At 39.5% G+C, this 14948-nt stretch overlaps 1 protein-coding gene across 1 annotated transcript; it reads left to right on the top strand.

The window, feature by feature from the left end:
- The first annotated feature begins 11890 nt into the window (after positions 1–11890).
- LOC130929970 (insulin-like growth factor-binding protein 1) lies at positions 11891–14118 on the top strand. The gene is made up of 4 exons (XM_057857616.1): positions 11891–12235; positions 12305–12435; positions 13204–13332; positions 13414–14118. Exons 1-4 carry the CDS (start codon positions 11917–11919, stop codon positions 13537–13539), a joined length of 705 nt encoding a protein of 234 aa, XP_057713599.1. The 5' UTR covers positions 11891–11916; the 3' UTR covers positions 13540–14118.
- Positions 14119–14948: the final 830 nt, after the last annotated feature.

Here is a 14948-nt window from a genome sequence, read left to right as displayed (position 1 = left end):
TTGTTTTGTTACAGAGTGTGTCCCGGACATTGCACTTGCATCCAATTCCAGCTCATCAGCAGTGTATTTAAACTCAGGTGATCCTGATATTGACTTGCTGGTTGCCATTTGACAATTTGTTATTCTCAAGCCCTTCGTATAATTTAGCTAGTTGCACCCTTGCCTTGGATTTTTCGTTCGTCTGCCACCCTTCTTATTGGAATCATCTACCTTGTGCAGGTATTTGATTACATCATTTGTACTTTTCACCCTGCTTTTGTGGCACTTTGCCTCGCACCTGGGTTTACCCTCGGGTTTCTTTTATTGATAGATGTCAACCTGTTGTGTCCCTTTTCGGGATTGTGCGTTTCGTTTTGTGTGTTTAATAAACCCTTTTATGCAATACCTCTGTTATTGTTGACTGTTCTGGGGTCCATACTTGCTTCCGCATTCATGGATCGTAACAGATTTGTTGATCTGAGGACATGAGTTACTGATTGCAACTAATATGGATAACCAATTCATATGATTCTATGTCAAAAAAATAAATAAATAAATAACAGGGTGCTCCTATACCTCAATCAATCTGCAAATTAAGGTGTCATTAATCTATTGGACAGAAAATGATACAAAAAATAGCCAGCACTGGAACTAATTTTAATACATTCATCCCAGGATTCTGCAGGGAACACCCTAAATGCATTGCCCATGCATCACAGGGCCACATGAAAGACAATAAAGGCGAAAAACAGTCTTACTGTGAGGCAACAGCGCTATCCACTCCACCGTGCCACCAGTTTTGATTTAATTTCATACTTGAGCACGTTGTACAGCATTACCCAAGAAGGCATTAAGGCATTTTTACATAATATTGTGAACAGAGATGCGCAAAATACATACTTTTTGTTTAACACATTCAATATAAAGTGGGACCACTAAATGCTCTGGATAGCGCTGTAGCTGCTCCTAGCTGACCGACATCTATCTGGACAGCGCTTTTATGTGACAATGATGGCTACCTACTGGAGACCCGGTTCCGATTGGGTAAGGCATCACTCTCTCAGTCATGGAGGCTAGCTAGGGTGGCTCATAAGGCGTCTCGGTTAAGACAAACTGCACCAAAGCTTTTTGTGTGCTATGATGCACAGGATATTTGCAAAAATGATCAAACAGCTGTTTCATGTTTTTGTATATCCTAACGATTGGAGTTCTTGACAACTCTCCCGCCATTATAACTGAGATGCAGTTGCCTCACGTAGACCAACGGTTTTGTCCCACTGTCGTCTCAACCCGTCTTTCCTGTTCATTTTGCATTTGCAAACAACATCAATGCTGTCATGATCATTAATATTTCGCTCGGGTTTATAACGAAATGGCTAAACAGGTGACATGTTTGTCGCTCATATGTCATACTCCAGACTTTGGCAAACGGAATGTCACCACCTAAAGTGCATTGCGACATCAGCAACAATGGCGACCTACTAGTTAAACTAATTTTACAAAAACAAAAAGATCAAGAGGAGTTTTATTATATCACATTTTTATAACTGGTACTTATAACTTTTATCTTTAAAGAACTACCAGACCTCATAGCTGGGTTCTGTTTGACAACCTTCTCATGTAGTTTGTACTTTTAGGCATATCTAAATAAGAGCAATCAATGACTTTTGTGTTACATTAACAAGACATATCTCCTCTAGGAGCCATGAGTCAGGGCAGACAATATACAGTGGTATGAAAAAGTATCTGAACCTTTTGGAATTTGGAATTCTATATAAAATCACCATCAAATGTGACCTAAAAACTAATGTGATGTAAAAACTGTGTCTGCTTTAACGAAAACCACTCACACATTTATAGGTTTTCATATTTTAATGAGGATAGCATATAAACAATGACAGAAGGTGGAAAAATAAGTAAGTGAACCCTCTACTCTGCCTAAGGAGACTTAAAGAGCAATTGAAATCAATTTTTACCAAACAATTTAAGTCAGGTGTGTGCCCAGTCACTAATGAGTGGTTTGAAGCTGCCCTGCCCACTATAAAAAGCGCACCTGGTAAAAAATTGTCTTGATGAGAGGCATTGTCTGATTTGCATCACGGCTCGGTCAAAAGAGCTGTCTGACGACCTGTGATCAAGGATTGTTGATTTATATAAAACTGAGAAAGGATACAAAACCATCTCTAAAAGTCTGGATGTTCATCAATCTACAGTCAGAGAAGTTGTCTACAAATGGAGAGAGTTTCTCCCAAGGAGTGGACGTCGACCAAAGACCACCAAGAGGTCAGCACAGAATAGTCAGAGAGGTAAAAAAAGAACCTCAGTGTGTCTGCTAAAGACTTACAGAAATCACTGGCACAGTCCAATATCTCTGTGCACACATCAACTATACTATATGTAAAATTGTGGCCAAGAATGGTTTTCATGGGAGGACTCCACGGAGGAAGAAAAAAAAACATTGTTGCTCGTTTAATGTTCGCAAAAAGGCACTTGGACACTCCACAGAGGTTTTGGCAAAATATTTTGTGGAGTGATGAGACCAAAGTTTAACTGTTTGGGAGTGACACACAGCTACATGTGTGGAGGAAAAATGGAACAGCTCACCAACATGAACACCTCATCCTCACCGTAAAGCATGGTGGAGGAAACATCATGATTTGGGGCTGTTTTGCTTCCGTAGGGCCTGGACAACTTGCAAACATTAATGGAAGAATGAATTCAAAAGTTTGTAAGGATGTTTTGCAGGAAAACCTTGGGCTGTCTGTCACACAGTAGATGCTAAAAAGGGGATTGATGCTGCAACAAGACAATGATCCAAAACACAGAAGTAAATCAACTTCAGAATGGTCTCAGAAGAACAAAATACATGTTCTGGAGTGGCCAAGTCAAAGTCCAAAACCTATAAATGTTTGGGTGATTTTAGTTAAAGTTTTTTCATCTGTGTGATTTAGACAAAAAATAGATCACATTTGATGGTGATTTTATACAGAAATGTGAGCAATTCCATCAGGTTCAGATACTTTTTCATACCACTGTAGGCTACTTGGTGGAACTGCTGTTTTTCCTAGATCCAGAAAGTCGCTTTTTAAAATCACTTTAGTTTGTGGTACTATCAAAATGATGCTTTTTTCCCCCTATACAATGAAACAACTGAGTGAACATTCTCCGAGAATGGTCATTCCACATTTTTTGCAAGAAATTTTATAGCAGCATATATCTCTGCGTACTACCCACTTGATGCCGAAATAAATAAAAAAAAAAGAAAAATTAGGATTTGAAAATCTTTCTCTTGTGTTCTTGCGCACAGGTAGATCCTAAATCAAATTGAGAAAGTTAATTAACTTTTTCACTGCTATTGACGTTGATAGACATCAGTCAAACCAGATTGGACATCTATCGCCGTCAATGGCGGTAAATGAATTAAAATAGGTAGTAAAATTAATAAACACCTGATCATAAAATAGATTATTTTACAAAGTATAAAATTATTCTCTATGAAAAGTGCATTATTTTAGAAAATAATATAAAATTATATTTTCTCTAATTATTTTGGCATTTAACAAAATGAAATACTTTTGTTAATCCTGACTGACCTGAAACAGAAGAGGTTTAGTTTGATTTGACAGTGAAACAAAATGAAACGTCCGTTTTTGCCAAACGTATGTAAACTTCAACTGTAAATTGTTGGGTTACGGTTGCTTAGCCATCTTTTACGTGACGTGAAGGTAGGGTGTGAGACGTTCCTAATGGAATGCCTCGTGAGTAAAATTTTTATTCAAATCAGTTTAACAGCACACATTGGATGTTTTTAATTCCCATCAAGGTATTTTTAACCCTCGTTTTCTCTCTTTTCACAGTTCAACACATTTGACTGATTGATTGAAGCCGCACATGCTTGTCATTGTCATTAGGGTTCACACTTGACATCAATCAAGTCATCAAGCTTCAAACCACAAATCGCAGACTAAACGCTTTTGTTTAATTAATCTAAACAGCAATGATGGCCACTCAACAATACGATGTGAGTTTTAATAACTCCTATATCAGTTTTACAATCTTTTATTGAGCCAAGGCACTATTTTATATTTTACAGCTAAGATCTTTATTTTTCATTGCACATTCAAAGAATAATGTAGGGGGGAAAGTTGATATACAGCTAATGTGCTTATTGCTTAATGTGCTTAATAAAGACCTTACATTTTTTTCTGTTGCTACATGTTACAGGAGCAAATGGATTAAAAAAAAAATACTTATTTTGAGTAAACAATTTTTTAGGACCATGAAAGAGAAATTTGATCATTAATATTACATCAGTTTTATGCTGAAATTTTACCCGAAAGTCAAATAGTCCTTAATTTTTGTGAATAGTGTAACTATTTTATGTTGACTGATTGATGGCAACACAGCTAAAATATGGAGGTTAAGAACTGACAATTGTACCTTATTATTTGTTTTTGACCATTTTCAATTACTCCAAACAGCCCGTGCTGAGTGTCATCCCAGAATCTGAGTTAGAGGTTGACACTGAAAAGAGATGCACAACGGAATGCAGAGAGAGTCAAAAAGATCGAATGTTATCAAGTGATGAGGATGACGTCCCGCTGATGGCTCGAAGGCCAAAGCGTGTGCACTCCATCAGCATGGACCTGGCAAGGTCTCACCAAGATCATCTGGAGTCATTACAATTGGAATCAACACAGCTGTGCGAGAAGAGCACAGCAAGACAACGGAGACCAAGCACAACAATAACAGCTAGTCTACACACATGGGAACAATTCCAAGGGCTGGCAAGGAAGATGCACAAAAAATCAGTGAAGAGGAGGAGGATCAGGCCATATCGGGTAATATAAATAAATAAATTGGACAGTTTTCAGAGGTTGAAGTAGAAATGAGAACATATTAAGCCATTTAAAGCTCTTTAGACATGGTATCCTCATTTACAAGTAATACTGTATGTATTTTATATATATGGCGGAAAACACAGACAAGGCTGAAAAAGCAGTTTCTGCTCTTGCACCCCTCTTTAAAATAAACTTTTGTATTTTAAGCCAAAAGAACTGTTGTGTTTGATAGAACAATGCGTCTATATGCTGCCATAGCAGTTTCATGACGCATTAAGCCCCAGAACTATTTTTAATTTGTCCGTTTTACCCTGGAAACCCCATTTACAGACATCGCGCAACCGCTTTTGTTTCGACCCAGCCATAAAAAGAAGGTAAGTAATTATATGTATTTTCTGAAATTGATGTATTTAATTAAAAAAAAAAAAAAAAAAAAATGACTTTATAATTTTTTTCCCTTGCATATTTTAAACTTTTAAACAAATTATGTCACAATGAAAAAATAGTGTCTGTAAATAGGTCACGGATATCTACCTCATAGCTATCGCTTAATTGTAGTTTTTTTTTTTTTTTTTTTTGTTACTGTCGCATTTCCCCGATATTTTAGATGATCATCGATCCAAACAAACAAACAAACAAACAAAACATTTAAAAGGTTACATATTTGAAAAAGAAAATCTCGACCACTCTTAGGTGTCTGCGATTTCTGCACTGCGACCCTTGATATATTACCGTGTTTCACCCATAAAATCCCCCAAAAGTCTGTGTCTTGACACTCGGTGAGACAAGCTACACAGTTTTTGGATCGAAACAAGGCAAGTACGTGCTAATATCTCGTTAAAATCATGGTGTCTTTAATTATGTTCTCTCATGCTCTCACATCGTTAGGGTTTTGGTGTTTAATATTTTTTTAAAATGCCATCCTGTTCAAAATGCCCCCCAGAAAATTGAGCTTTTGAGCTTTCCAATGATGTATCACACATGCATATGGGACAATTTTGAAATTTGGCCAAGTTGGGGGTCTCAGAGCAGAACTTAAAGTCACCCGAGTGTTTTCCGCTATATATATGTGTATTGTTGCACACTCAAATTAGGCTTATGTGTGTGCGTCATGCATTTGTTTTGATGCTACTGCGCATGCGAGTCAGTTTGCCAAGCGTATGTCCGACTGCGAATTAGTGCGCATGAACTTGAATGGGCTCAATGGACAAAAAAAAAAAAAAGACCTGCAGTATGAACCTGGCCTAATAGGATCATATCTCTGGTTTTACGTGATCAATCGGTGCAAAATAAAAACTGGGAGAGAGATTAATATCCGCGCTTTCGAGTCGGCAGTGCTCTATGTCAAATGCTTACATTTTTAAGGTGCTTCAAAAGACGCCACATGATTGAACAGGCCGGCATGATCATAGAACGGCAAGCTTGAGTCTGATTGGTATATTTAGGGTGACCACATTTTGATTTCCAAAAAAGAGGACACTCGGCCTGGCCTCGAGATACTTGAATTTTACTCGAAGTTCACTCAAAGGTGCTTATATCACTTTAATACAGTGGGGAGAACAAGTATTCGATACACTGCCGATTTTGCTGGTTTTCCCACTTGCAACCCATGTGAAGGTCTGTAATTTGTATCATAAGTTCTCTTCAACTGTGACGGACGGAATCTAATACAAAAATCCAGAAAATCACATTGTATAATTTTTAAATAATAAATTTGTATTTACTGTAACTGCATGAAATAAGTATTGGATACATTACCAACTAGTACATATTTCGGCTCTTAGTTCTTTTTTAAGAGCCCCACCTGTTCTCCACTCATTACCGGAAGTAACTGCACCTGTTTGAACTTGTTACCTGTATAAAAGACACCTGTTCACATGCTCAAACAAACAAACTCCAACCTCTCCACAATGGCCAAGACAAAAGAGCTGTGTAAGGACATCAGGGATAAAATAATAGACCTGCACAAGGCTGGGATGGGCTACAGGAAAATAAGCAAGCAGCTTGGTGAGAAGGTAACAACTGTTGGAGCGATTATTAGAAAATGGAAGAAGTTCAAGTTGATGGTCAATCTGCCTCGTTCTGGGGCTCCATGCAAGATCTCACCTCATGGGGCATCACTGATCATGACGAAGTTGAGCAATCAGCCCAGAACTACACGGCAGGACCTGGTCAATGACCTGAAGAGAGCTGGAACCACAGTCTCGAAGAAAACCATCGGAAACACATTACGCCGTCGTGGATTAAAATCCTACAGCGCACGCAAGGTATCGCTGCTGAAGCCAGTGCATGTCCAGACACGTCTGAAGTTTGCCACTGACCATCTGGATGATCCAGAGCAGCAATGGGAGAAGGTCATGTGGTCGGATGAGACCAAAATCGAACTTTTTGGTCTAAACTCGGCTCGTCGTGTTTGGAGGAAAAAGAAGGATGAGTACAACCCCAAGAACACCATCCAAACCGTGAAACATGGAGGAGGAAACATTTTTTGGGGCTGCTTCTCTGCCAAAGGTACAGGACGACTGCACCGTAGTGAGGGGAGGATGGATGGGGTTATGTATCGCCAGATCTTGGCTGACAACCTCCTTCCTTCAGTGAGAGCCCTGAAGATGGGTCATGGCTGGGTCTTCCAGCATGACAACGACCCAAAGCACACAGCCAAGGCAACTAAAGAGTGGCTCCGTAAGAAGCATCTTAAGGTCCTGGAGTGGCCTAGCCAGTCACCAGATCTGAACCCGATAGAAAATCTATGGAGGGAGCTGAAAGTCCGTGTTGCCCGGCAGCAGCCCCGAAACCTGAAGGCTCTGGAGAATATCTGCATGGAGGAGTGGGCCAAAATCCCTGCTGCAGTGTGTGCAAACCTTGTCAAGGACTACAGGAAACGTTTGGTATCTGTAATAGCAAACAAAGGTTTCTGTACCAAATATTAAGTTCGATTTTTGTGATGTATCAAATACTTATTTCATGCAATTAAATGCAAATTTATTATTTAAAAATCATACAACGTGATTTTCTGTTTTTTTGTATTAGATTCCGTCCCTCACAGTTGAAGAGAACTTATGATACAAATTACAGACCTCTACATGCTTTGCAAGTGGGAAAACCAGCAAAATCGGCAGTGTATTAAATACTTGTTCTCCCCACTGTATATTTAAAGTGGGCCTCCTCCGTCTGGATAGAAAAATTCAGTTTTAAAAAAAATATTGCCGTATGGTGGCAATATTTTTTTTACTCAACAGATTACAGGTTACTCAGCAGGCTTTATTCTTCCTTAAAAAAAAACAAACATGATAAAAAAAAAAATTAAAAAAAATGCAGACCCATGGAAATGTATGTATATAGTATATAATACGCATGCGCAAATTTGTATCCAAAGTCGAATAAAGGTACTCTTTTGAGTACATGAGCATTTGATCATCTACATATTGATTGCAAGAAAACTCTTAACAGCTGGGCAGGTTCCCTGGGAACACGTCATAGGCAGCACAGTATCATAGTATTCTGTGCAAAGTGTCAGTCAATTTCAACACACGCTAAATGTTAAGAAATACTCCTCCGTGTCAATTTGGAATTTCCTTTCATTAATATTGATGACGGAACCCTGAGGCATAACAATCACAGCTACTTCGAATATAATACTAACATTCAACCAAATACGTGAATGCAGAACAATTACTACAAGACTAATACAATATATTGTACCTCTGTGTACACTTATAACCCAATATACAACAGAAGACACATGATCGACATTAATAGGAGATAAACTTACAGATCTGGTTCTTCGAGTGGATGGCGAAGTGTATAAAGCACATGGATGCGTTGGATGGCTTTTTCAGTGGAGACTTTTTATGAACAAAACGGAACCAGCGTGGGACACTGCCACTCAACAAGGTGCTCCCACGCAACTTCAACTAATACCTGCCGCTCACGCTCTTTTGCTCTACACAATTTCTTCTTCTGTGCTATATTTGTAATGCCAGCCATATTGAAAAATGATAGCGGCCCCTTGGGGATGCAGGTAACACAACAGCATAAACGTCTCTTAGAACTACTCCTTCTCCCCCTACTAGTAGGAGCCACATCAACGCAGTCAGGAGCTGCCCTCCAGCGGCCGGAGAGATTCTCTCCAAATTGGTCCCATGAAAAATCATAAAAATCGGACATTTTCATGAATTTATAAAACCTGGCCGGACGATACGGACCGGACGTGAAAAGTGGACATGTTCTGGCAAAAGAGGACGTTTGGTCACCCTAGTTATGATGAAGTCGTGGTTATTGTGAATCATTGGTGAAACTGGTTGAGCCACTTTTGGCGTCTGGCAAAAAAAAAAAACAATATGTAGAATAAAGAGGGGAAAATGTAAAATTGGTGTATCCCAAAGTAGCGGAGTAAGTAGCGTTTCTTTACAAATCTGTTCACGTAAAACTAAAAAGTATGGCTTAGTAAAACTACTCTTAGATATACATTTTTCTCAAAAACTTACTCAAGTAAATGTAACGCGTTACTACCCATCTTTGCATTCACATATGAGAATATAACCAATTAATGGTCTAGTGGTCTCATAGCTAGAATTTGGGTTTGTTGTAACTTTTTTTTTTTTTTTTGTCAATGATGACTTTTGCAGCATGAGCAATTTCCCCAGTGGCTGGAAAACGTGATGGTCAACATAGAGGAGGCGAAAAGGCACCAGCTGCTGATTGAGTGAGGAGAAACTATGTACAAGTGTTGTTTTTGTTTGTTTGTTTTTCTATTAAACATCTGAATAAATGACCGAAAGGCGTTAATGTAAGAAGTGCTTTGGCTCCGCAATCTAAAACAGTGCTATAAAAAAAGTATCGGAACCTTTTGCAAATTCTCACATTTCTGCATAAAACCACCATCAAATGTGATCTGATCTATGTCAAAATCACACAGATGGAAAAAAAAGTGTCTCCTCTAACTAAAACCACCCAAACATGTATAGGTTTTCGTATTTTAATGAGGGTAATATGCAAATAATGACAGAAGGGGAGGAAAAATAAGTCTGTGAAATTCACATTTAATATTTTGTGGCCCACATTTTGTCAGAAATAACTTCAACCAGATGCTTCCTGTAGCTGCACATCGATCAGGACTAATCTTGGACCATTGTTCTCTACAAAACTGCTGTAGTTCAGTCAGATTCCTGGGATGTGTGGCATGAACTGCTGTCTTTAGGTCATGCCACAGCATTTGAATTCATTCTTTCATTAATGATTGCAAGTTGTCCAGGCTGTGAGGCAGAAAAACAGCCCCAATTCATGATGCTCCCTCCACTATGCTTCACGGTGGGGACAAGGTGTTGATGTTGGTGGGCTGTTCCATTTTTTCCTCCGCTCATGAAGTTATGTGTTACTCCCAAACAATTCAACTTTGGTTTCATCAGTCCACAAAATATTTTTCATAGACTTCTGTGGAGTGTCCAAGTGCCTTTTTGCAAACATTAAATTATTAACAAAGTTTTTTTCGACAGCAGTGACTTCCTCCGTGGAGTCCTCCCATGAACACCATACTTGGCCATAGTTTTACATATTGTTGATGTGTGCACAGAGATATTGGACTGTGCCAGAGATTTCTGTAAGACTTTAGCAGACACTCTAGGGTTCTTTTTTAACCTCTCTTGAGTTTTCTGCACTGAACTCTTGACGTCATCTTTAAGCGGACGGCCACTCCTTGGGAGAGAAGTCACAGTGCCAAACTCTCTCCATTTGTAGACAACTTCTCTGACTGTCGATTGATGAACATCCAGACTTTAAGAGATGATTTTGTACTCTTACCCAGCTTCATACAAATCAACAATCCTTGATCACAGGTCTTCACACAGCTCTTTTGACCGAGCCATGATGAACATCAGACAATGCTTCTCATCAAGACAATTCTTACCAGGTGTGTGTTTTATAATGGGCAGGGCAGCTTTAAACCGCTCATCAGTGATTGGGCACACACTTGACTTAATTTTTTTGGTAAGAAATGGTTTCAATTGCTCTTTAAGTCTCCTTAGGTAGAGGGTTCACTTACTTATTTGTCCCCTTTCTGTCATTGTTTGCATGCTATCCTCATTAATGTATGAAAACCTATAAATGTGTGGGTGGTTTTCGTTAAAGCAGCCACTTTTTACATCTGTGTGATTTTGGCAGAGATTGGATCACATTTGATGGTGATTTTATGCAAAAATGTGAGAAATTCCAAAAGGTTCAGATAGTTTTTCATGCCACTGTAGATGTGTTAAATGCTGTATATTTAACTTAAGGCAAAGCAATTGAAAAGAGGTTATCTTGCAGTGTTTTGAAAATCAGGTCAGCTATGATTCATTGGGTCAGTGGGCCCTGTGTCACTTCTTTCAGTGCCCAATGCCTGGCTCACCCAATTGGGTGGAAGCTCATTCATATGACTTGGTGCCGGTCATAGTAAATGCTTTATTGTCATCTGAAGGATTTTTGGTTTGTTCCTGTGACAAGGTAAGAGAGAAACTGGCTTAAAGGGAAAGCTGTTTAAAGTGTGCCACTTTCCACCAATACTACACAGAAGGAAACGTCCAATTACCGTCGGCTGTCTTCACACAAACATGTTATGATTCCAGAAGAGTTATGCAATAGAAAGACAAAGTGTGTGTGGGCGTCTCATGGCCTTGTATATCTCCCTTTCCTGATAAGATGAACCTTCAACAAAGAGGCTACTGGAACAAAACGGGTTGTAGTGTCAAAACAGTGCACACGAAACCAAACATGTTTTTCACATCTTCGTTGGAACATCTTAAAGCGACGTGTTTTCCTAACCCCTTCAGGAGGCATTGATGGGTGAAATGCCCTTCCAGCTACACCGGCGGAGCTTGTTTTGATGTCCAATCACTCTTAGTTCCTAAGTCAATATTGACCACAGACCCTGTGAACCTTCAACCACGCACGTCAAGCGGGGTCAATCTGTTTACCACTGCTATGTCACAAATATTTTATATCTGTAGGCGGTGTGTTAATCATTAACTCAAAACGGAGGCCAAACAGATGCATAAATACGGCTTTGTTGGGAGACGCTGACAAGAAAAGACAATTGACGTGCGGATTACAAGCAAAGACAATGTTGGTGACAATCATGGTTTTGGTCACTGCGGCGACGTTGGTGAGGTCGTCCCCAGTGGTGGGACCCGAGCCCATCCGCTGCGCTCCTTGCACCCAGGAAAAGCTGAGTGAGTGTCCCGCCGTCCCGGCCGGCTGCAGCCAGGTGTTGAGGGAACCGGGCTGCGGCTGCTGCATGGCCTGCGCCCTAGAAAAGGGAAGTGCCTGCGGGGTCCACACGGCCCACTGCGCCCTTGGCCTCAGGTGTGTGCCCAGGCCTGGCGAGGTCAGGCCTCTGCACGCCCTCACCCGCGGGCAGGGGGTCTGCACGGAAGAGCAAGGTCAGCAATAAATCTACTTTGTATCTCGCTCACAAAAATGCAGTGGCTTATTAAAGTGTTGATGTTCAGAGGGTGCTGAAGAGGAAGCAGACCACAGCTCCCTGCAGTACATGTTAAGTATGCCCGATCAAGATGCCCCTGACGCCCAGGAGAGCATCAAGGCCAAAGTTAACGCCATCCGCAACAAACTGGTACAACAGGTAAGGGGAAATACAAAAAAAATTAAGTCAATGTCAGTCCAAAAAAATACATATACCCGACTTAGTCCCTTGATGTTAAAATACACTTTATAGTTGATTAAATTTAGTTTAAAAACAATCCTAAAAATATTTGCTGTGATTACAATTGGGACTTTGTTGTTGTTTTGAAAACATACACTTTATGTTTGGACTTTATATTTGATTTAATTAAATTTAAAAACAATCCTGCAAATATTTTCTGTGATTAAAATTTGGACTTTGTTTTTGATTTTTAATCATACTGTAACTCATTTTAGTACCTTAAAGGAAAATCCAATTTAGTAAAAAAAGAAACGTGACCTTTGGAAATAAGTTTGGATTTAGGTGTCGGTAAGCATTTTTAAAAATGCATATTAATTTTTATCAAAAATGGTTTTCAAATTTGACACCTTCAATTGTAAATCTGTGCCCTGCGATTGGCTTGCTACCAATTTAGGGTGTACCCCGCCTACTGCCCTTGGTTAGCTGGGATAGACTCCAGCACCTCCGTGAGGAGGATAAGTGGAAGGGAAGATGAATGAATGAATAGTAAATTTGTATTGGTGATTGTATATTAATAGTTCTAAATATCTTAAAGAAATTGTAAGCCTACAATACAAAATTCTATTAATCAGTTGAAATAAGTATAGTATAAAAATACATTTTAATAATGAATGTCTGCTTCATTGTTCCTCAGGTTATATCTTATTTTATCAAGCCATGATTGCAACTTGGTTTTATTTCACACAGGGTCCCTGCCACATTGAGCTTCACGCTGCCTTGGACACCATCGCCAGCTCCCAGCAGAACCTCGGTGAGAAGTTCACCACTTTCTACCTCCCCAACTGCGACAAACACGGCTTCTACAAGGCCAAGCAGGTGAAAATTGCAAAGTGTAGTTGACCCTCTGCCGCCTGTCGAGGTCCCTTCATACCCCTCCTGTTTGTTTATATCCTCAAGTGTGAGTCATCTCTGGTGGGACCGCCTGCTCGCTGCTGGTGCGTCTCAGCCTGGAATGGCAAGATCATCCCCGGAACCGGCGACATCCCTGGTGATTCAGAGTGCCACCAGGAAGTCACTCACTGAAAATGGAAGTGACCCACACGAAAGCACAGCTTCCTTCTCTCATGAGGACAAATTGTAAATTATTTTATTTATTCATGACAAGTCACTTAAAAAAAACCTTTCCTCTTTTCAATTGTAAATAGGACAACACTGTATACATTTGTATTTCTGACTAAATAACTCCATCCCTCTGCAACCACCGCCAAGCCTCATTTCAGGGCCTTTTTTTTTTTTCTTTTTCAATTCATTCACATCAACACTGCCGCTCATTCATGCAACATGTTGACATTGTCTGCATGCATCTTCATTTCCTCAATGGGGGATACTTAAAGTGCCGCAAGTATGTGTATGCTGGTCAAGCACAAACATATCAGGGCTCATCCAAGCTCGTCTACCTCTGCAGTTACCCGCTCCTGTTTTTTTCTTCCCCCACGTCTGTCCACAGGGTCACTGCTTTTTTTATTGTTGTTTTTCCCAACATATATTCATGCATTTATTCTAATATTTATTATGTATCTGTTTCTTCTTTTGTAATTGAGCACTGCAGTCATATTCTGTTATTTATGTATGTGCATATGTTTAATACACAGTTTCATGAAATGTCTCGCTTGCTTTCATTTTACTGTCAAGACCATATACTGCATTTGCCATTATTTAGAACAGAACATAAATGATAAACGGCAGCAAATAATGTGGTTACCTCAAGGGCATAGGTTTGGTCTCAACATTGGTAGGGACGATATAACAGCATAACCTGCATGTACACTTTTTGCTCGGGACGGGACATTAATAAAACCAAACAGATAGGGTTAACGGGGTACAAGGCTACATTGCTCACAAATATCAACCTAATTAATTGATAGGCTAAATGATCAATGCAAAACAAATATGTATTGACTCATACAAACTTTTAGGGGTATTGGTTCAGGTTATACACAGTTCGATTCAAACCTTTGTTTTTAAAAACTACTAAAAAACATTTTGAAAATTTCCAGAATAAATGCCTGGATTCAACTTAACCTATACATGGAGCTACATGATAGCCTACATTGTCCTTCACCACAAGAGTAATACAGTCATGTGAAAAAATTAGGCCCCCCCTTTAAATATTCAGTTCTTTATTAAGAAATGTTCATATACTGTATCAATGTCTGATCTTGTTTTTCTTTATCTCTGGAAAAGAAAGTGATTTAACTGCTGGTAAACAAGAAAAATTAACGTTGTTTTACTCATTAAGCAAAATTTATCAACAAAATGCATTTTTTTACTGAGGAAAAAGGACACCCTACCATCCAATATCTAGTGTTACCCCCTTTGGCTGCAATAACTTTGGTGAGACACTTTTTGTAGCCTTTACCCGTCTTTGACATCGGTCTGAAGAAAGTTTGCCCCACTCCTCAACGCAGAATACTTTCAACAGTGACTGACTG

The sequence above is a fragment of the Corythoichthys intestinalis genome, chromosome 14, assembly GCF_030265065.1.
Source record: "Corythoichthys intestinalis isolate RoL2023-P3 chromosome 14, ASM3026506v1, whole genome shotgun sequence".
Taxonomy (NCBI): domain Eukaryota; kingdom Metazoa; phylum Chordata; class Actinopteri; order Syngnathiformes; family Syngnathidae; genus Corythoichthys; species Corythoichthys intestinalis.
This window is presented reverse-complemented; position numbering and strand designations above follow the sequence as displayed.

Bases quoted from the DNA above. Each gene is read 5' to 3' on its own strand.
- LOC130929970 (XM_057857616.1), top strand. From the start codon at position 11,917: ATGTTGGTGACAATCATGGTTTTGGTCACTGCGGCGACGTTGGTGAGG. The intron at 12,236-12,304 runs GTCAGCAATAAA...GTTGATGTTCAG, and splicing joins GGTCTGCACGGAAGAGCAAG to AGGGTGCTGAAGAGGAAGCA. The intron at 13,333-13,413 runs GTGAAAATTGCA...TATATCCTCAAG, and splicing joins GCTTCTACAAGGCCAAGCAG to TGTGAGTCATCTCTGGTGGG.